This window comes from Grus americana, chromosome Z (assembly GCF_028858705.1).
Source record: "Grus americana isolate bGruAme1 chromosome Z, bGruAme1.mat, whole genome shotgun sequence".
Classification (NCBI taxonomy): domain Eukaryota; kingdom Metazoa; phylum Chordata; class Aves; order Gruiformes; family Gruidae; genus Grus; species Grus americana.
Window position 1 is genome coordinate 71153404 of NC_072891.1, and position 22958 is coordinate 71176361.

Consider the following 22958-nt stretch of genomic DNA (forward strand, 5'->3'; position numbering starts at 1 on the left):
CTTGTGATTCCTTCTTACTGGAAGGAGAGTTGTGGCCATCCCAATGGTCTGTGGCTGTTGCATGGTTGGTGCAGCTTCCCAGTAGTGTGTTACCATGCTAGGACCATGCAGTGGAAAGGTGAATTCAGTGGACAGAGGGCAAAAACCGTGTCCCTCCAAGCTCTCTGTGCAACTCCACGTTGTAACTGGGATGCCTCTTCCTCTGGAAGGTCTTTTTTTGGGAACTGTCAGAAAAGAGATGGTGAGCTCTCTCCTGATGTTGTGGTCCTCTTGGAGATTTCTGGTTTTCCATCAGTGAACCAGTGCCTTGTCCCAGTGCACTGTTCTGTCTTTGGCCTAATCCTCAAGAAAAGAGAAGGGGTTGGTGCTTTCTGGATATGAATGTGAGTTTGGCACTAGCCATTTTATGTCTGTCTGAAGAAGACAAAGCTCTTAATGTCGGGGACCTGTTCTGTGCTAAAATCATGTGCCTTTGCAATTCTGTGCCCACCTGCATTTCACAGGTGGGAAGTCTGATCTATCCCTCTTTCAAGAGGGAGTAAGTAAAGTCTACGCAGAACTCACCATTCTGATAAAATTTCATAGAATAGTTTGGGTTGGAAGGGACCTTTTAAAGGTCATCTAGTCCAACCCTTCTGCAATGAGCAGGGCCATCTTCAACTAGATCAGGTTGCTCAGAGCCCCATCCAGCCTGACCTTGAGCGTTTCCAGGGTGGGGCATCTACCACCTCGCAAACTGTGCCAGTGTTTTTCACGACCTTCATTGTAAAAAAAAAAAAAAAAAAAAAAAAAAAATCCTTCTTTATATCTGGACTGAATCTACCCTCTTTTAGTTTAAAACCATTACCTCTTGTACTATCACAACAGGCCGTGCTAAAAATTTTGTCCCCATCCGTCTTCTAAGCCCCCCTTTACGTATTGAAAGGTCACAATACAGTCTCCCCGGTGTCCTGGTTTTTGGCTAGGACAGAGTTAACTTTCACAAGAAGTAACTTTTTACAAGAAATGAGTAAAAAAAATGATGATCAGGACTAGAGGGGCCCTGCCTCCAGCGAGGTGGAGGAAAAAGACAAGTGGGTTTATTGGACTGTGTGGATTCAGTGGCCTGGTGTCATGGTTCTGCCCCAGCTCACAGCTAAGCACCATGCAGCCGCTCACTCTCTCCACCCTATGGGGGTATTGGGGAGAGAATGGGAAGAGTGAAAGTGAGAAAACTTATGGGTAGAGATAAAGATAGTTTAACAGGTGAAGCAAAACCAGGAATTCATTCCCCACTTCCCATGGGCAGGCAGGTGTTCAGCCATCTCCAGGAAAGCAGGGCTCCATCACGCATAATGGTGACTTAAGACGACAAATGCCATCACTCCAAAGGTGTCTTCCCCTTCCTCCTTCTTCCTCCAGCTTTATATGCTGATCAGGACATCATATGGTATGGAATATCCCTTTGGTCAGCTGGGGTCAGCTGTCCCAGCTGTGTCCCCTCCCAACTCCTTGTGCACCCCCAGCCCACTTGCTGGTGGGGTGGTGTGAGAAGCAGCAAAGGCCTTGGCTCTGTGTGAGCACTGCTCAGCAGGAACGAAAACATCCCTGTGTTATCAACACTGTTGTCAGCAGAAATGCAAAATGTAGCCTCATGCTAGCTACTATGAAGAAAATTAACTCTTTCCCAGCCCAAACCAGCACACCTGGCACATCAGACCCCTAGGAGCGTAAGGCTCTACAGGACACCGGTGCACAGTGCACCCTAATGCCATCAAGCCATGAAGGGGTGGAACCCATCGCTATTTCTGGAGTGGCAGGGGGATCCCAACAGCTGACTGTACTGGAGGCTGAAGTGAGTCTAACTGGGAATGAGTGGCAGAAGCACCCCATTGTGACTGGCCCAGGGGCTCCGTGCATCCTTGGCATAGTCTGACTCCAGAGAGGGTGTTTCAGGGACACAAAAGGCTACCGGTGGGCTTTTGGCATAGCTGCCTTGGAGAACAGAGGAAAATAAAACAGTTGTCTACTTTGCTTCATCTCTTGGAGGACCCTTCTGTTGTGAGGTTGTCAAGGGTTGAAGAACAACAGGTGCCAATTGCTACCACAATGATGCACCGGTGGCAACATCGCACTAACTAAGACTCCCTGATTGCCATCCATGAGCTGATTCATCAACTGGAGAGTCAAGGAGTGATCAGAAGAACCCGCTCACCCTTTAACAGTCCCATATGGCCAGTGCCAAAGTCTAATGGAGAGTGAAGGCTGACAGTAGACTATCATGGCCTGAATGAAGTCACACCGCCCATGAGTGCTCCCATGCCGGACATGCTGGAACTTCACTATGAACTGGAGTCAAAGGCAGCCAAGTGGTATGCCACAATTGATATAGCTAATGCATTTTTCTCGATCCCTTTGGCAGCAGAGTGCAGGCCACACTTTGCTTTCCCTAGGAGGGGCGTCCAGTACACCTGGGACCGACTGCCCCAGGGGTGGAAACACAGCCCCACCATTTGCCATGGACTGATCCAGACTGCAGTGGAACAGGGTGAAGCCCCAGAGCACCTGCAATACATTGATGACATCATTGCATGGAGCAACACAGCAGAAGAAGTTTCTGAGAAAGGGAAGAAAATAGTCCAAATCCTTCCGAAAGCCGGTTTTACCATAAAACAAAGTAAGGTGAAGGGGCCTGCATAGGAGATGCAGATTTTAGGAACAAAATGGCAAGATGTACACTGTCATACCCCAATGGATGTGATCAGTAAAATAGCAGCTAAGTCTCCATTCACTAGCAAAAAGGAAACACAAGCTTTCTTAGGTGTTGTGGGTTTTTGGGGGATTCATGCTCCAAATTACAGTTCGGTTGTAAGCCCTCTCTATCAGGTGACATTAAGAACAATTTCCAATGGAGCCCTGAGCAACAACAAGCCTTTGAACAAATTAAACAGGAAATAGTTCATGTAGTAGCCCTTGGGCTAGTCCAGGCAGGACCAGAGGTCAAAATGTGCTGTACACCGCAGCCGAGGAGAACGGCCCTACCTGGGGTCTCTGGCAGAAAGCACCAGGGGAGACTCGAGGTTGACCCCTGGGGTTTTGGAGTTGGGGATACAGAGGATCTGAGGCCTGCTACACTCCAACTGAAAAAGAGAGTGGCAGCATATGGAGGGCTTTGAGCTGCTTTGGGGGTGGTTGGTCTGAAGCACAGCTCCTCCTGGCATCCCAACTGCCGGTGCAGGTTAGGTAACACTAGGGGGTCAACCAATTGAGTTGACCCTCCCAGTGGAAACTTTTATGTACTGTAGAAGGGCATAAAGTCCCTGTAGCGCACATAAGGGATATGTTAGGGAGGACAATCTGGTGACTCCTGCCTCAGGCAAAGCCAAACCCATCTGTGGGATTGCTTTTGCTCAGGGACCTGGGTGCACTCGGAGGGTCATGCAGAAGGATAGGGAAGTCCGATGTGTACTTCAAGGGGATCTGATTTTGGTTGAGAATAGCCTGTAAATTAAATTCTGTGATGTTAATTGCTAAATAACTGTGTCATATGTTATCATTGCTATGTGCTGTATCAATGGTATTACAGTAAGAATCACTTAAATTAGTGAAGAATGAACTTTGATGAAACCCAGCAAAGTGCAGAGGTGATGAAACCAGAACTGGCTTCAGCAACGAGCATCCAGCAACTTCCTCAAGATTGACATCTTCAACCTACAGGCCATGAGCATGGACCACACCAGATAGTCATCTACGAGCTCTGGATGCAGCATGCAACAATCCAACACCATGCAGTCTCCCCTGTTATGACAGACGGACCTGAAGTCATGGACTAAAGGAACTCAACAGACATTTTAGAGGGATGGCCCACAGACAAAGATAGTGATATCTGTGTGTATGTGTGTATCTCTCTGTCTCTCTGTATATATATCAAAGATGGGAGGAGTGGTGGTGTTCTAGTGTAGAATCTGGGCATGACATCGATGATATAAAGGGTGGATAATGACCTGGGTTTTGGCTGGGGTAGAGTTAATTTTCACAAGAAGCTGGGAGGCGACACAGCCCGGACAGCTGACCCAAACTAGCCAGAGGAGTATTCCATAGTATATGACACCAGGAGGAGGAGGAGTTGCTGCTTGGGGACAGGATGGATGTTGGGTCCAGGGGTGAGCAAATTGCATTTGGTTGGTTTTCTGGGCTGTGAGCACACATTGCTGGCTCACGTCCAGCTCTTCATCCACCAGTACCTGCAAGTTCTTCTCCTCAGGGCTGCTCTCAATCCCTTCATCCCCCAGCCTGTATTGATACCAGGGGTTGCCATGACCCATGTGCAAGACCTTGCACTTGGCCTTCTTGAACCTCATGAGGTTCACGTGAGCCCACTTCTTGAGTTTGTCCAGGTCCCTCTGGCTGGCATCGTGTCCCTCAGCTTGGTGTCATCTGCCAGCTTGCTAAGGGTGCACTCAATCCCACTGTCTGTCATTGGCGATGATATTAAACAGCAGTGGTCCCGATATGGACCCGTGATGGACACCACTCATCACTGATCTCCATCCAGACATTGTGCTGTTGACCACTACTCTCTGGATGTGACCATCTAGACAATTGAAGCCTGTATTGAGCTGGGCCATATCCTTCTTGCACAGCATGGAAGGAGAGTGAACTGCAGCATGTTAAGTGGAGAGGGTGGACCACTCTTCTTTGTATAGGTACAGCTGGTAGGGTGTCTAGATTTTCTGCTGGCTATGATTTTGATGTAGAAAAGCCTCTTGTCCAAATGGAGATGGCTTTTTTTGCTACTATTGCATAGCTTGCTACTGCAGTTGTTATTGGCTCCTTGGAGTGCGAAGCACACCAGTGTAGGTACCTTTGTCTCTCCAGCTGTAGGTGCTCTAGCTTCACCTGCTTAGCAGAATTTAGGAAACCTGCTCTGGGTGAAGTCAGGAGATGGGTGGATGGGGAGGATGCTTTTCTGACAGGTGAAGTTCTATTAGTTCATTTGTCAGTACTGGTCTCACTGTACCAGGGAAGATGGAAAAACAAGATAGAGTTTGTTGTTAAGACTTCAGAATGTTTACGGCCTTACTGATGAGAGACTTAGAGTTCCTCAGGGTAGCCTAGGGGCTTTGTAAGGCTACCACCATTCAAGCAAACCTACTATAACCAAATTGGTGCTTTTATTATTGACAGTTCAAGTATATAATTGAATGAATTTGACTGTTTTGTTATTCAGGAGCTTGTCTTGTTTTCACTTGACTTGTTGCTATGTTATTTCCTAACAGCATGTCTGAAATACAAATTAATTTGGATTCAAATGTGCTACCTTGAAATCACAGAGCTCAGATGTTACAAAAGCATTTATTTTTGGTATTTATACCTATAAATAGAGCTTGGTCCTATGTAGACAATTCTGGAAATATAAAGTACAATGCAATCCACATTGTGTGTGGGGAAACTGCATTTTTATCATATAGGGTGTATTCTAGTATCTCCATTTAAGGCAGAGACAGGTAAGACTTGAGAGTCCTGGTGAAAGAACCTGGCAAGTACAAGTGATCTGTAGGGAAGCTCAGTAAACATTTGGAAAACCTTAACAGGTTTCTAATTTCTTCTGGATTTTCAGGGGAAGAGGATACACAATGTGGTCTCATTGAACTGTAAGACACAGAAAGGCCCAGGGTTTCTCACTGCAGTGAGAGAGGAGGGTGTTTTTAACGCCTGACTTCTTAAAGCTTTCAGAGATTTTTTTTTTTCCATTCCTGTCTTGCTGTTTGAAATGTTCTGGGAAGACCGAAGCCTCTAGTGACAGCTTTCCTGGTGACATTTAGCAAGCATTGCACAACAGGCTTCTAAACTTAAACAAGGTTGTGTTTTTGTCTGAGAGAGCACACCAATATTGCATACAGGTCTTTGCATGTTTCTGATGAATTGGGAAATAAGCTGGCAAGGTCCATGTACTGCATCCAGCATTCCTTTCAGTGAATAGTCACAGTATTCAGGCTGGCCTGTGGTCATGGTCCTAAACAAAAAAGCTAAATGTGTCTGTGTTGGCAAGCTGCTACAATAGAAAAGGAGCTCAAAGCTGTGTAACAAATGGAAAAGTTAAGTTGCACAAAATTCCAGTGAAAAGAGAGTGTTGCTTTTAAGTTACTCATGAAAATAACATCTCCTCTATCAGCTTGAATGGTCCTGTCTGCACAAGCAGTCTGATAACAGTGTGTTTTACATAGTAATTTAAAAACATTGAGATTTAAAATAAAAAGAAGTACTTTTCTCCAATCTATGGCTACTTAGTCTGCAAGCATTTCCTTAAAGCTATTGTCTTCTAATTATCAATGGATCTGTTCAGCGAACACAAAGGCTGTCCTGCTGAACAAAGTAGCCTGCTTGCAGGACTGAGGACAACTTCAGAAGTGAGTGAAAAAGTGCCCAAAGGGCAGAGATACTCTAAGATTAAACTTGTATTTTGGCTTCTGTCATGTTAGGCACATGTTATGGAAGAGCAGGAAGACAGGAGGAAATAACCTACTTAGTTTTGACCAAAATAAAACTTTGTTTTGATAGAATTAGTCTGAATTGGCCTGAATTGTTTTGGTGCTGATATGCCCTTTAGGTCCCACTGATTCATTGTTTGGAAAGTAGAGGCTGTTATTGTTGTCTTGCATAACAGCTTTGAAGCTTTGGTTTACTCCCTGGCTTTGCTAGATTTCTTGTTTGTTTTGCTCTGTCCATATATAGACAGTTGTCCTTCCTCCTTCCATCTTTTAAATACACTGCAAAAGCTATGCCTCCTGTGCTGGGCATCCTTACCATTGTGTGCATGGGTGTACTTTTATTAAACTGTTCTGAGCAAGCTAATTCTTCCACGTTCAGCTCTTCTGTACCCATCTTCCTTCCCCAAGCGCTCGTAAACAGCCTCTTTGTAAATCAGTGCTGCTGTTTCATGACTGCGAACCCTGGCAGAACCGAGGTGGAAGCTAAGACATCTCTATGAATGCTGGCAAACAAAATGGGAATTTTGGAAGCCTTTCCAGGTCCTGGACTAAAGCAGTTTGGTTTGGTCATCCACCAGAAGGCAGAGGGCTCTGCTGTGTTTCAGGGTAACCCTGGGGAAAGTGGCTAGACTGAGCAAATATTTGCATCCCGTTCCTTAATAAGAGAGGTAATAACAGAACGTCTTGTTTTCTCTTATTCTAGCAGTGGTTTCCAGTGCTCTTTAAAAGAGCTGGTTTTTTCACTTGCTGAGCATTTATCTTTTTTCTTTTTTTTTTTTTATTGAGGGGTGAGATTAACCATTTGAAAGACTAGCTAAGTTTTGCCACCTTATGTGGTTTTTGCTGTCCTTTCTGTTTTGCTGTCAGTAAGTGCCCAAAATAAGCCTATTTGACTTGTTAAAATAACTAGCACCTTGCCTCACTACCTAGCTGCAGAAATAGTTGCACAGAGAAAGGAAAATAATCAGTTCCTCATGGCTGTAGTACACATGGCAAGAAATGCTGAACATAAGTTGTAATAAAGGAGGTTTAGTTTGGACATCAAGCACCAGGCTCCTAACTGAAAGGACTTTGAAGAGTTGGCTGTGTGGAGAGGCTGAGGGTTATCTCTCCTCGGTGGGTTTTTGGAGCGGGTTTGGCTGGCACTTGTCAGAAGCACAGACTAGCTGAGTTCTTGAGGTTGCTTGGTGCCCAGTTTTCTGTAAAAGTTAACGTGTTGCCTACATGCTTTCATTACAGTTACCTCTGAGACATACTGAGATTCATGCCCAAAGTAGTAAATATTTTTCTAGAAATTATTTTGACAGAGTACGTATGTGGCACAGAAATAACACACTGTAAACTATAATGTGCGAATATTTGACATCAGCTGAGCAGAGTTGTTACTACTCTTCCATCTTTCTGCTTAGAATGAGTTTTGGTTTGCAGATCTGAGAAGAAAAGTATGGAAATCGCAATGCTTCCCTCATCGTTTGGGCTCAGGAATGTCCTCATCCCTTCCTTTCTGAGAGGTGTCTTCTCAGGAGCAAGCCATGCGAGAATTCCTACAGTTATTTATTTTGATAAATGCCAATACTTTTCTGTTAATTGTTGAATTTGTAGCATTCTCAGGTTTGGCATCTGGAGTAGAAGAACATTTCATAATTCTGAGGAACATTCATATTCTGAAGATTAGCTCTGACTTCAGGGAGACGAAATGCCTCTAATTGCAGAATAGGTTGCAATAATGACTTGGTGTAGCCAAAGCAAATTCAAATATTCCCTCTTTTTCTGCATTGTTGATGCTTTATATAAGTTGGTGATGTACAGAACAAAGATTTGTAATAATTGTCTGTTTAAAAGAAATATTTGTGTTGCTAGAAGTACTGATGGATATCTTTTCCTATGAAGTTTAGTGATGAGAAGCCTGGGAATGTTTTTGAGGGAATAATTTACCCCAATTCATTCTTTCGTCTTGATAAAAACAAAATGTATGTTACATGGTCTGATTTATAATCTGGTGTATTGACTTAAACTAGAAGAATTTAGGCTTCTGCAGTAGATGGAGAAACATGGACAAAGTCATCATCAGGTATCTAAAGTGCAACTCTACTCCTCCTATCCTGAACTTTAATGTGTCTCTGTACTCATGCATATTTTAGGCTTAAAAATTTGAAGTTTCTTATGCATTTTAAGAATCACATGTTTTGCCTCAGTCTTCACCGGCAAGTGCTCCAGCCACACTGACCAAGTTGCAGAAGGCAAAGGCAGGGACTGGGAGAATGCAGAACCGCCCACTGTAGGAGAAGATCAGGTTTGAGAATATCTAAGGAACCTGAAGGTGCACAAGTCCGTGGGACCTGATGAGATGCATCCGCAGGTCCTGAGGGAACTGGTGGATGAAGTGGCCAGGCCACTCTCCATCATATTTCAGACGTCGTGGCAGTCCGGTGAAGTTCCCACTGACTGGAAAAGGGCAAACATAACCCCCATTTTTAAAAGGGGGAAAAAAGGAAGACCCAGGGAACTACAGGCTGGTCAGCGTCACCTCTGCCTGGCAAGACCATGGAGCAGATTCTCCTGGAAACTATGCTCAGGCACATGGAGAATAAGGAAGTGATTGGTGACAGCCAACGTGGCTTCACTAAGGGTGAATCGTGCATGACAAATTTGGTGGTCTTCTACAAGAGGGGTTATGGGGTTGGTGGATAAGGGAAAAGCAACTGATGTCAACTACCTCAACTTGTGCAAAGCATTGGCTGGATAAGGACTAATTCCTCAGTGGATAAGGAATTGGTTGGATGGTTGCACTCAGAGTTGTAGTCAATGGCTCGATGTCCAAGTGGAGATGAGTGGTGTTCCTCAGGGGCTGGTATTTGGCCTAGCATTGTTGAGGTCCCTTCCAACCCAAACCATTCTATGATTCTGTGATACTTGTACCACCTGCATCTGGTCCAGGAAGCTACTTATAAATGTGTTTGACTTTTAAAATGAATACTTCAAATTTGTAAGCCAAAAATACGTGTGAGTAGAGACACACATTCCAGTTCAGGATAGGAGAAGTAGAGTTGCACTTTAGATACCTGATGAGGACTTTGTCCATATTTCTCCATCTACTGTGTTTCATCTCTTTTTTTTAAAGATAACCTTTCAAAGATGATGTGTTTGGATAGGGATCATCTATAACACTTGTAGACACCTGCTGTTGGGGAAAAAAAAGCTGCCTGATATTTAATCTGGTAGAAGGAGGGGGTTTTTGTCCTGTACAATTTCTGTGCACTCAAGATAATGTAGACAACATTCCTCTGGCCATGCAAAAAGTGGCCCAGTGCTAGAGTCAGTTGCTAGGCATAACCACAGGCTTTGTCTTGTTTTTTCTGAGCATCTTAGCAAAAGACAGATACAATCGAGGTACTCTGCATGGAAGGTCCCCTCCAGAACTGAAAGTTGGCATTCATGACATGTGAAATGCTAAAATAAAACCACACTGACTATAGGCCTGGGTTTGGGTGGCAGACAAAACTGATAGAGGGAAGCAATGAACTCAGTGTTGCAGGTGGATTTGTGGCAGCAATGTCTTAGTAGGGTATATGCTACTCAACTCTCTTGTGAACTGCCCACCACCCTCTCTACAAAGGCTAGTAGTGAGCTGAGAGTTCACATTGGAGATCAGCTGCTGAGGAGTGCAGAAGAATCTTTTAAGTGAATTAATTTTAATCTACCATTTTATTACCTGGGGTTGATGAATGTTAAGTGGTGTGTATGAAGGAGGGAAATACACTCTTATAAGTTGATGAGCCTTGAGTCAGCTTTTACAAATTGGGCAAGAAATGAAGTTAGAGTTGTAATGATGTGTCTAGTGAAATATATGCGCAGTGTGTAATTATCAAAAAAAGGCAAATTGAATGCTAGACATTATTAGGAAAGGAATGGGGAGGAGTGGCACAAAAGCCACCTCACTGCTGTGATATAAACTCAGTGAGCACATACTGTCTATGTGGCTGGGTTGCTGGCGAGTCTGTAGGAGTTTCATGCAGCCTTGCATCTTCAACAAGGCATTTTCTTTTTTCTTTTTTTTTTTTTAATCCCCCTTATAATTCTTTCATGTAATCTATGTAAATTTATAGGGCTTTTCACGGAGGATTGTAGAGAGTTTTCATTTATGTAATACTTCTACATATACCAAGCCATCGTGTCTAGTAAACTCTCCAAGACAGGGTCGTCTTCCAAGTCTTGCATTTAACAAGATACGCCAGAGAATTACTGCTTTTCATTTAGTTTTATTTATATTCCCATTAATGAGCTGAGTATGTTCTTTAATGCATTGCACTTAAATTTTTCCAGAAATGAAAAATTTATTGTGTACTGATAGCTGGGAAAACAATTCTGAGTTACTAGGCAATTCCTGGCTGAGCTAATGGTTTGTTTTAAAGATAAGAATAAGCCCTTTAGTCAACTAGGTCATTCAGTAATCTATAACCTTTGTTAAAAGATTAGAAGAAACTTTGGCAGGCAGTTGCTGGGACTTAAAATTTGCAGGTGAGCAAAATGCGAGTGAGTTACGGCACTCACAGATAATGAAATGAAATTATTATTTGCCAAGTCATACAGGCAATATTGAGGAGTTGTGTTGTTGTCACTTCATGTTGGGGTATGAAATTTTCCCAGTGCTGGCTCTGTGACAGGTAGTTGGCCAAAACACTGTTGTTTCTTGGGAGTTACTGAAGTTTGTTGTGTGTCTGCCATTTGCCAGTGCATGCAAGGTGTGCATGGAGAGAGTGCTTGGCTGCAGGAACTTACCTCTGTCTTCAGGTGCAGGAGCCCTCTCTTCTTGAGAGTCCTCAGTATAACCTGTAGCAATGAGAAGAGTGATGGCTCCAGTGTTAGTACCAGACCATGTCCTGCAATACCCATGGGTTGTGGCACGCTGTAGTGAAGACAGCAAGTCAGAATTGTTGGAAAAAGGAGACAGTGTTACTGCTGCTTCTGATACTGGGGCACGTTAATTGAGATGCAAGTGTAACACAGCTCATGAGTTATAGTGATGCCTAGCTTTTATCTCCGGCCTTCCTAGAGAGGGCTGGAGAGGGATGTTTTCTGTTTCCTTGCAAGTGTATGTTGAAGAGCTACAGGCTGTATGTTTCCTGGGTGTTGCTGTATGTACTGTGCTGATTTTGGCTGGGATAGAGTTAATTTTCTTCATGGTAGCTGGTATAGGGCTGTGTGTTGGATTTGTGCTGCAAGCAGTGTTGATAACACAGGGATGGTTTCATTCCTGCTGAGCAGTGCTTACACAGAGCCAAGGCCTTTGCTGCTTCTCACACCACCCCACCAGCAAGTGGGCTGGGGGTGCACAAGGAGTTGGGAGGGGACACAGCTGGGACAGCTGACCCCAACTGACCAAAGGGATATTCCGTACCGTATGACGTCATGCTCAGCATATAGAGTTGGGGGCAGAAGAAGGAAGGGGAGGACATTTGGAGTGATGGAATTTATTTTCCTAAGTCACCGTTATGTGTGATGGAGCCCTGCTTTCCTGGAGATGGCTGAACACCTGCCGGCCCATGGGAAGCAGTGAATGAATTCCTGGTTTCGCTTTGCTTGTGCGCGGCTTTTGCTTTAACCATCTTTATCTCAACCCACGAGTTTTCTCACTTTTATTCTTCCAACTCTATACCCCTTCCTACTGTGAGGGGGGTGAGCAAGCAGCTGCATGGTGCTTAGTTGCTGGCTGAGGTTAAACCACAACAGTCCTTTTTGCACCCAACATGGGACTCGAAGGATTCGAGATAACAACAGATTTGATTGGAATGTGCTAGATTGAATTTACAGCTGTTATTGCTGTTTAGCTATTAACAGGCAGGGTCCTGTGCTTGGCATGGGTCTTGCTTGCCTTACTGTGTATGAGTCCAGTGCTTGTTAGTGGCTGCTTTTTGCTTTTGCTGCTTACTGTACTGCTTGTCATCTTACTGTGCTGTGCCTGGGAACACTTTATTAACAGCAACAGTGATGCAGTTTTGTATACAGTATCTGAAAGCTACAATTGAAATTGCTTTGTTTTGACTTAGACAATCCATATATGTGTCTGCTGGTAGCTCATCATTGAGTTTGTATTTATGAAGAAATCCTCTTCTTATAAATAGAACAGCCTATCCTCTTCCTTTTCCTTTAAATGCTTTTCCTCAAAATTTTGCATTTCATGTCCTGAAACTTCACACAGCGTCTTCTTTTTTTTTTCCTGGTGAAAGATCACCCCTTAAAAACACCAAACCTGTCCTGGCTGTCAGAACTTCAGGCTTAATTGTGTTGCCTCTCTGGGACTACTGATACAAATTTAGGATTTCTGCCTTACACACATCAAACACACCACCCACCCCTCCCCCCCCAAATATTGTTCGTGCTTCAGTTTGGCTTGCTGCCATTATTTTTTCTTTCTTTCTTTCTTTGGGGAATGTGGAAAACAAAAACAAAATGGTGACTTGTAAGAGTTAGCTTGCTCCCTGAGGAATTCTGTGGGACAGGAAAAAGACATGCAGCTCCAGAGTGCATACTCCCTGCCAAATTTGAGACATGTGAGAAGCAGACGAGGGGTGTGTGAGTACCTCCTGAAAAATGTGTGAAAGTCTTTCATGGAGAATGTTACAATCTCTGGGCACTGCTGATACACTCCTGTTTGTCTCCTGATATTCCTTAATCTGAATCTTTGCAAATGCTTCAATCTTTCCCTTTAAATTTTAAGAAACTCATTATTTTGCATATTGTCTTTTTCTGTATGCACTCAGTCAAACAATTAAAACCTTTATACACCTTCCTATTTTACTCCTTTTCTGAAACCTTCATTCACCTTTAGACTTTACTGCTTGTTCGAATTCTTATTTAGTATATTTTCCTGTGCCATGAGATGTTTCCTCAGCTGAACTATGAGATGCTGTCTTTATGCAGGACCATGTTTTGTGGCTTCTGTCACCACAAAGAGAAAATTAAGTGGTGTTGTGTAGTGACTTGAGTTGTCTGAATAAATGGAGAGCACCTCTCAAGGTCCATGTCCATGGAAGGAGCCTCACTTCTATCAGCTGATTCGGAGCCACCTTCTTTGAATTCCCTGGGGTGTTTGAGTAGGGCTTGATTAACTTGTGTATTGAGTTATTGTGCACTTAAAATAAAGCTAGTAGCCACCTGGAGATACTGGTCTTGCAGACTTCAGTTGCCTGTTGCTTCTTGCAGACCGTAAAATTTCTGGGAGCAATCTGCCGTGCCTTGCTCTGTTCTTTCCTTTCTAGTCTGCCCGCGTCTGAAACAAATACAAGGGAAAACAATGCCATTTCACTGAATTTCATTTGTCACTGATGCTTTCTCCTTGACTAGCTCTCACCCCTTTATGAAGTTCTTGACAGCTGCCTGCTTATATTTGAAGCTTTCTGTGGGTTGGAGCCATGGGGATCTTTGTCACTGTGGAGTACTGCATCCAGCTCTGGGGTTTCCAGTACAGGAGAGACATTGAGCTGTTGGAGAGAGTCCAGAGGAGGGCCACGAAGCTGATCAGAGGGCTGGAGCACCTCTCCTATGAGGACAGGCTGAGAGAGTTGGGCTTCTCCAGCCTGGAGAAAAGAAGGCTCTGGGGAGACCTAATTGCAGCCTACCAGTGCCTAAAGGGGCCTGCAGGAAAGATGGTGGGGGACTGTTTACAAGGGCATGGAGTGACAGGGCAAGGGATAATGGGTTTGAACTAAAATAGGGTCAATTTAGATTAGCTGTTAGAAAGAAATTCTTTACTGTGAGGGTGGTGAGGCACTGGCACAGGTTGCCCAGAGAGGTTGTGGATGCCCCATCCCTGGAAGTGTTCAAGGCCAGGTTGGATGGGGCTTTGGGCAACGTGGTCTAGTGGAGGGTGTCCCTGCCCATGGCAGGGGGGCTGGAACTAGATGATCTTTGAGTTCCATTCCAACTCAAACCATTCTGTGACTCTACAATTCTGCCTGCAGAGGTCAGTCCCCCTAACCTAGCCAGGTTCAGCTGAGCTTTGGGCATTACCTTTGAGACAGTGAAGAGGCTGCCTAAACAAATGGCTGGGGCAAATGTTTTCTGGCAGTGGCAGGGCATATGTGGTAAATCTCAGACCAGCTGGTAATGGGCAGGTGGCTTTTCTCCTGCAACCTCTGCAGATCTGCTCTCACAACCAGCTGACCCTCCTAAAAGTGTCAGTAGAAATGTTGCAGAGACCTGAGGAGAGAGTAGGTTATGTCCAGCTACATCCATGTTGTGATAACATACAGAAGTGTGATAAAAATTCACCAGTTCTGTGTGGGGTCATACCTGTCTTCTGGAGCAGGAGATTGCAGCTTTCCTGTGCCAGGAGAATCATTTTGTTCTTTTTGGTCTCCTCTGTGCTGATGGGCTGTGTGCTTCTTCCTCTGTGGTGACAACCTCCAAATGTGTTGAGCATCTGCATTTTCAGCTCCGAGAATCAGCTTTATTATCCCTTTGTTGGCTGTTTCCACCTCTTATCAGCCCCATTTAGTCAGGAATGTTATCAAACTTAAAGATGCATGTAACATTTCATAGCACCCAGCAGAAGGTTTGGATATGCTCTGTTCCCACTTTTTTTTATCAGTGCAGTAATCACTCTGTGTTCAACCATGGATGATGAATAACATGTTTGTACACAGTAGTGACTTGCAGAGCTGCTTTTTCTGACTTGCAGACTAATGAAAACCAAACATCTGCTTACTGTTCACATTAAGATGAGCACCAATGTGAAAGGGGTCATCCTTCTTTTAGTGCCACCAAAAGGAAAGGTTATTTTGCATGGACTGGCAGTAAGCAGCATAGAGAAGTGGACCTGGTTTTTAATGCTTGAGTTGGCATGGGAGAAGCAGTGTTGTGAAATCAGAAGTCAGTGAGCTGGAGAAGGGGAAGGAGAGGCAAATTGTCTGCTTTCGATGGCACTAGCACAGCCCAATGCAATGGGTTGTGGATGGGAAGCTTGAAGCTCGTGGCAGTTTTTTCAGTTGCTGGTGAAACTTAGAAAGTGGTACAGCACACTTCTGAAAAGCAGGGACGTGCAAAAACCTCCTGTGTATGGCAACAGTTGCCACTGGCAAGTGATCTTCTGCCCAGGCACTGGGAGAGGTACATGCTTCCATGCAAGAGGTCAGGGCCTGAGCATCCGTGTAAGCATCTTCACGCTTGGACTGGTAGAGAGTGATTCTGAAAGGAGGAGGACTCTAAAGCCCTGGCTGTGTGGCTTATTAGTTCCTAATTAATGTGAGGTGGTGGGAATGAAATAAAGAATCCCTCGTTTTCTTTGCACAGCTTAACATCATGTAAATCCACAGTAAGAAGCTGTGGAAAATATCAACCCTATGTGAAATGATTTTTTTCAAACACTGTCTTGCTTGAAAGCATGCTTTGTGGAGTTTGAGTGGAATTCTAAACCTGTTGGTCCCACAGTAAAAGAAATAATTAGTTGCTCTTGACTTTCAAAGCTGAATGCCACTGGTGACCTTTAATTTCATCTCCTTCATCCATTACACTCAGTGCATAACAATACAGTGTTTTCTCCGATTTATTCCTGTCACATGCACTAAATGGTAGAATAATTCACTTTCAAACATGTCCATCTGCTTTGGCTACATCAAAGAGCTGTTTTGGACTTTAGACTGTTTAAAATCTCTTGAAATTTAAGAGTTCATTTTGGTGCTTATGGAGAGAGAGTGTGGGAGGGCATGACTTGCTGTAGGCCTGTTAATGCATTGGGATAAACTCTCCTTCCTTTTCCCTTGCCAACTTCTGAGTAACAAAACAAGCTGGAGTTCATATACTGCAAGAAGTCATGTAGGTTCTCAAACCTAGGGGAGAGCAAATGTGATTAAAAAGATGTGTTCCTAATTGTATTTGACTACATAGGGTTTTTTGTTTGTTTTTCACACACTCCCTTGTTTGTGAAGACTTGCTCACGGTTCTTATTTTATTTCCACAGTTTGCAACTTTATGTCTCATGAAAAGTGCCTCAAGAATGTCAAGATACCATGCTCATGTATTGCTCCCAGCCTTGTAAGGGTGAGTAAGCACACACTGCCTTGTCTCTTTCTTGGGGATAATAGCACAAATTTATCACTAATGAGCCACCACTGTACTACACCATGTTCATTAATATTGTAATGCTTAAATCAATTGTGTTAGTCATCACTGAGGCTTTTATAGCTGCTCAAAGGCAAAGTTACATTTCCTTCAAAAAGCCCCTGCTATGAGCGGCTGTGGGTAGTCTTGTCTTTGAAGAGCAGTTATTTGCATTCTTTAAATATTACTAGAAGTTCTTACTTGTGTGTCATCACCTGGAAACCTTGCAACAATGGAGTGGGGTGACTGATTGATATCAGTGCTCTCAGAAAACCATACCATGTGTCATACTAAAGAACAACTCTGTACACCACTGAATTTTTTACAGCAATTAGATCTTACTGGGAAAACGCTAAAGCTTCTCGGCCTAGCAAAGGGGCTATGTTTGGCTTCTATTGATTGCTGCATCTTAAGAATTTGCTTGTTTATTGTGTCCAGAGAATAAAGTCATTGCATTAAAAGCATAGGATTTCAAAGCCAAAAAAACAGAGGGCAGGACTTCAATTGATGGTAAGAATTAATTTTTTTAATTTTTGGTAATTTATAAAGTACTTGCTTTCAGATGCCCTGTGACTTTTTTCCCACAAGACTTCATGCTTAAGAGATTGCTTTTAAAGGGTGTGAAAGATGAAACAACTTTAAAGAAGATAATAGGATGCAACTAAGATAATAAGCTAAACTGAGGAGAGAACAAAGTGTATTAATCACCTGGGAAAAGGTGACAAAAGGGAAAAAAGAGAAGGAGATGAGAAATTTACTAGAGAAGTAGTAAAACACTACAGATACCTTAAGGAGCCATATGCGAAAGTGAAATGAGATATGGCTGTAATATCAGAATCGTGTGCATTACAGACCTCGCTGACTAAAAGCACATTTATAGGAACGCATTGTGTGGATCTGGGAACCTGTGAAGGGGAGTTGATTCCCTTCTTTGTATCCTAAAAAGATTTACACGTTCCTTAGTGTTGCGGAAACTTATGTAGAGGGTGAGACAGGAAAGATTAAAACAATATGAAACTCAAGTTCATAGAATCATAGAATGGTTTGGGTCAGAAGGGACCTTAAAGACCATCTAGTTCCAACCCCCCTGCTGTGGGCAGGGACACCCTCCACTAGACCACGTTGCCCAAAGCGTCATCAAGTTGCAGAAATTGGATAGAGAGAAATTAGCCACTCTACTTAAATTTGCTGTGAGGCTTTGCTACATGCTTCCTCTTTCCCACATACTTTTCATCTTGAGATGTATAACTGAGGTGGCAAAAAGATGTCTGATACATTGAAAGTTGCCAGTGAAATACTAAGAAATACTGCTGTTAAGTCTTAGAACCCACAGTAAAGGGACAGGTAGGTAGTGAGAAATGCTATTACTAAGAACTAGCATCTACTACTATTTCAGTGAGCTAGCGGTCAGTCATTGCAGCATGGGAAAATGAATGACAAGTCAGATGATATAGGTATCTTTGCAAGGGTCTTTGGGAGGATGGTACAAAGCCAACTGGGAAACATTAATTTAATTCAGAATGTCAGAGTTTTAAACATCTGTGAGTGCTTCTTTTGTGAATTTGCTCTAGATTTAATTCATTGTTCAAAATAGTATTTGTTCCTTTGCTTTTGCATGGTAAAAATCCTCCATTTAAACTTATTAATGTTTCCACTTGCATCAGTCATGGATGTCAGTGTAGTTTTTTGTTCTTTTGCTGATTCCCATTCTCCACCTGCCTCAAGACATGAATTTTATCTGTTTATTGTTTACACATAAAATCTATCCTTGCTGTGCAGTACAATTTGTTTTATCTGAGTGTTGTCAGCACTCAAAGCTGTTTGTTTGCAGTTTAATGTTGCTGTATTCAGCTGTGAAGTCTTCTGTGTTATCTGTGTTGAGCTATAACGATTGTGTTTTGAAAATACTGGATTGTCCTGTTCTTTCTGGACAGTCTTGTCCTCCTTGATGTGGTCATCCAAGTTGCATTAATCCTGGTCTGCTGTGCAAGTGAAGTCTGCCATATGGCAGATGTCATTTTTTGCGCAGGCTCTGTCGAAGTAAATATTGAACTTGGCATTTGCTTAAAAAACATAACAGAGCAAAAATCAAATTATAATCGTTTATAGAATGTGTGGAAAGTTTATTTTCTTAATCTCCTGTTCTGCTTTCGGATTATTTGAGTGTATCCCTTTATGAAAAGGTCTGACGTAGGAGGGAACACTGGTGGGATTTTTTTTCTGATAGTTCCTTCTAGTATGTCAATATTCAGTGTATTACAGAAATGAGATTTTTTTTTTAATCCTCTGGATTCCATCTAGAGAAGATGGCAATTGTTAAAGCTCGTCAGAGTGTGTGTCATTTGATACTAAGTCAAACTCTCAGAGAGTAGTTTTTCAGCAGATGTTTCATGGAAACTTATTCCTGAGAGTTAGGGTTTCCTTCCCAGGGTCAAGTTAAGGCTCACAGCACCACAAGCACGCCATGACTGCATCCAGCCTCAGATCATTCTTCATGAGTTCACTCTTAAGGCTGCCCTAAGAATTTTTTTGCACTATTGTTAATCATTATCACCTGCATTTAGCATTCCAGACTGAATTCAGGTCATGATGTTTCAAAACAAGACTTCATGAATCAGTCTCTTGAACAAGTTTGTGTTTTTTATGGTTTGCAGAGGATATGATTTGTTTCACTGGTAAGATCTTGGTGACTTTTCCAAATTCAAACCCTCTCTCCCCCACATTCCCATAAATATTGCCTACTCTGAGGTATGTATTTAAAAAAAAGAAAGACGTGAAAAACCCACTCCCAACACAACCAACACCCAACAAAAACCAAAATAACAGTGAAAACAAAACCTCTTTGGGTGTGAAATGTGAAGTTTTGTTTTCCCTAGTTAGGTTAGAATTGAAGGTGAATTAGACATTTTACCCTTTAGATTTGCCATAGAAGTGTGTGTATGTATTGTGTAACTGTTCTTTGAAAACTAAATGGAAATGAGAGTACATTAAAAGTGGTTTTAGTGAGGTTAGACACTTGCCATGTTTCTTTTTCCTCATTGTGTTGGTGCATTGCTGTAATGGTTTCTAAACATTTCCACTTTGAGAAGGGTTGTTAGGCCGCTCATTAAACTTTCTTGTGTGCTTTTGTTCTTAAAGCCAGGTTGTCTAGAGTGGAAAAATGCTGGTTTAGGCCAACAGCTTCTCCTGAAGCTTTCTATGTTAAAAATAAAACTTGACTTTGTAGTTCAGAATGTGGGTAGCTACTGCATTCACAGGTTGTGATAGGGAATGGGAAGGTTGTGGTGGTCACAGTGGTCTCCGCTCAGGCAAGCAGGTGTTGCCCTTGCCAGCTGACCTGAGTCTGTCCCTCTGACAGCTAGATTCAGCTGTGTGCAGGTGGTTATTTGGGTCAGTTCCTCATGAACTGAAAGTAGAAGAGAGGGAAAAAGGATCCTCGGGTTAGGGTAAGTTCCCCTAAACCACCTTCTGATAATCTATTCTGTATTGGACACTTCATACTTTGTATACACAACAGCAGCATCTCATTCTTCTGCAGCTGAAGGAATTCTGGACTGGGACACAAACTCTTTTTTGTTTACTTTCTCTTCCTACCTCTGTTCCCTGCCCAAGAAGCAATGGGAAGCTCCAACATGCAAGACAAAAGCCATCAAGGCTTGGTTACTGCTTCACCTGCCTTGGAATTATAAATCCCCCAGTCTCATTCAGCTGTCAGAAATGTCTGATGGATTTTTGTGTGACTGCCTCAGAGAATATACAGAATGTTGTTGAAAATGGCTCGTAAACATTTTAACAAATGGAAAAGAGCTTGGCAAGCTGGGAAGGAGAATTTGATGTGGTTGGATTGGGTGGGAGTTCTGGACAGTATAGGGGGAGAAAAATCAGAATCCGATTTTGGAAAAATCATTCCTTGGTGGTAGTTGCAGGTGTTGGAGTTTTTATATCAACATGGTTTAAAAAATGCTGCAGTTAATGCTTGCTGAACTTTAACTGCTTCTCCCAGCAGACTGTCATAGAAGACAAGCTGAAATGCAATGTTTGTGAATAAGCTGAATGGCATAGTATTGTTACATCTCATCTTCAAATTACTGTATATTTAGCATGCATCAATCAAGGAACTTTTTATCCTGCCCCTCTTGTTCTATCCTTTTGGTGGTGGAGTTAGATCTGTAACATGAACTCGACTTCACAAAATATATGCTTAATATTTTTCATCTTTTATATTATATAATATAAAAACAAGTTTGGGAAAGTTCTTTCTTCTCTCTCTTCTTCCCTTTTTATTTGTCCGTGGTAAAGAGGCTTTGCTGGTATGAGGGAGTTTTTCACATTGTGTCTTAGCAACAGTTGGAATCCAAGCTGATCTTTTTAGCAGGGCCTGTTGTGATAGGACAAGAGATAATGGTTTTAAACTAAAAGAGGGTAGATTTAGACTAGATATAAGGAAGAAATTTTTTACAATGAGGGTGGTGAAACACTGGGACAGAGTACTCTGGTGATAGATGCCCCATCCCTGGAAACGTTCAAGGTCAGGTTGGATGGGGCTCTGAGCAAACCAATGAAGTTGAAGATGGCCGTGCTTATTGCAGAAGGGTTGGACTAGATGACCTTTAAAAGGTCCCTTCCAACCCAAACTATTCTATGGTTCTATGTTTTATCTGGGTGCTTGCTGGATAGCCCTGACCACCTTCACTGAGATAGTCCACCTCTAGTTCTTCAACACTTTCCCCATCCCTGTGTTGTTGAAGCAAGGCAGTTAATTGCTTGGAGTATAGCAACCACGTGGCATAATTTAGAAGCCAAATGAGGTGTAAAACTGCTTGCTGGTCATCTTGGCACTGCACCAAGGTTTCCTCTTACCTCCCCAAAGTGATAATCCCTTTAACCCTGAAGTTAAAGGGAAGGACTAGCACTCCGTATTTTATACACTCAAGAGAGCTTATTATGCTCTCTTGAAAATAGATGCAAGCTGCCTGGTAGCCTGTGAACTCCCAGACAAGCCCTGTAGCTTGTATCAGTGAGTCTTCAGGTTCAGAAGTGGTATGGGATGTCACTGTGTGTGTTTCTTTTAATTCTTAATCTTTACCTTGATAAAAGGAGATGGACATTGATCTCCTCTGTAGCAGTAAAAGCAAGGAGTGACTGTCTCTTGCATATAGTTTTCTCTTTACGGTACAAAAAAATGCTAGTCGAAGCAACTTTTAATTGCCGTGGAAAGCTCTTATACAAGTCTTATTTCTAGTAGAAGTATCAATATTCCTGATTTGAAATGGTATGGAATTCACTGTATAGTTCCCATCACAAAGAGTCCTTGAGAGTTTGTAGATAAGGCCTAATGTCCTGTCAGAGAGATCTGTAGGATGGAGAAAAAAAAATCCTGAATATGGTGAGGTGACATATGGATGTGTGCTTTATTCCCTTGCATTAGCCCCAGTTAAAATTTTGATAACTACGTATTTGATCTTCTCATCTCTCCTGTCCTATGATATGTTGAGATACCATTTAACTTTGTATTCTTATCTGATTTCAGAAGTTCCATATGGAATGTGTACTTAAAGTTGCTTTTTAACACCAACTGATATATCTCAAGTGCTTAGAGGCAGAATGTCAGTTTGGACACAACTGATGAGTAATTGACAGGCCTTGTCCCTAAAAGGAAAATGTAGAAATGGAGTGCATTCAGGTGCATGCAGTGTATTTAAGTAGCAGAAATGTTTTGCTATTAAAGCAGAGGGGCTTCAAGCAACTAAAAGGGTTCTTTGTGATTACTACGTAATAAGTAAATAATTGAAAAGATGTCAATACTGGGAAAAGTTGAATCACAAAGTTGTTAACTTCTCTTAGAGTGTGTGGTCTAGACACTTAATTAACCTGGACCAAGGAATCATAGGGTGTACTCGATGTGATCACCACATCTACCTCTCTGGAGCAAAGGTTTTTGGTGTCAGAGTGAGCCTTAGGAGTGTTAGATAAGGAAGTACTTTTGCACTGGAATTATCAGAATCTATAGAAGATGTTTCAGAAACACCATGTCATTTTGTATCGCAATTTTTTTTTTTTGGTCTTATGTTGAGAGCAGTCTTTGTGAAAGACCCTGTGTGACTACTCTTATGGGCATTTCATGAAGATGGTTGCTTCCAAGCTGGTTGTGCTGATCCTTAAAATGCTACGGTGTTTTTTGAACTGAAAACTAGTGACCTGAAGTTAAATTCCTTTTGCTCAGCCTTTGGAGGCTGGAGAGTATTTGTATCCTTATTTCTGTGTACCCTTTCCTCCTTGGAAGCTATCAGCCCCACACTAGTGTAGGTCTTGCAGCTCTGCTTTCTCAGTTTCTCTGCTGTGTTTTACAAAGTCCTGCCAAGTGCAAATCTCTCTGATGTCATGGGGAGG

At 42.7% G+C, this 22958-nt stretch overlaps 1 protein-coding gene across 5 annotated transcripts in view; it reads left to right on the plus strand.

Annotated features, from left to right (window-relative positions):
• Positions 1 to 22958, plus strand: part of DGKQ (diacylglycerol kinase theta) — a 105759-nt gene that overhangs the window by 12241 nt on the left and 70560 nt on the right. For all 5 annotated transcript variants that reach the window (XM_054809528.1, XM_054809533.1, XM_054809530.1 and 2 more), the window contains exon 2: positions 16429 to 16508. In XM_054809528.1, the coding sequence (XP_054665503.1) occupies positions 16429 to 16508 (80 nt within the window). The remainder of the gene's footprint in view (positions 1 to 16428; positions 16509 to 22958) is intronic.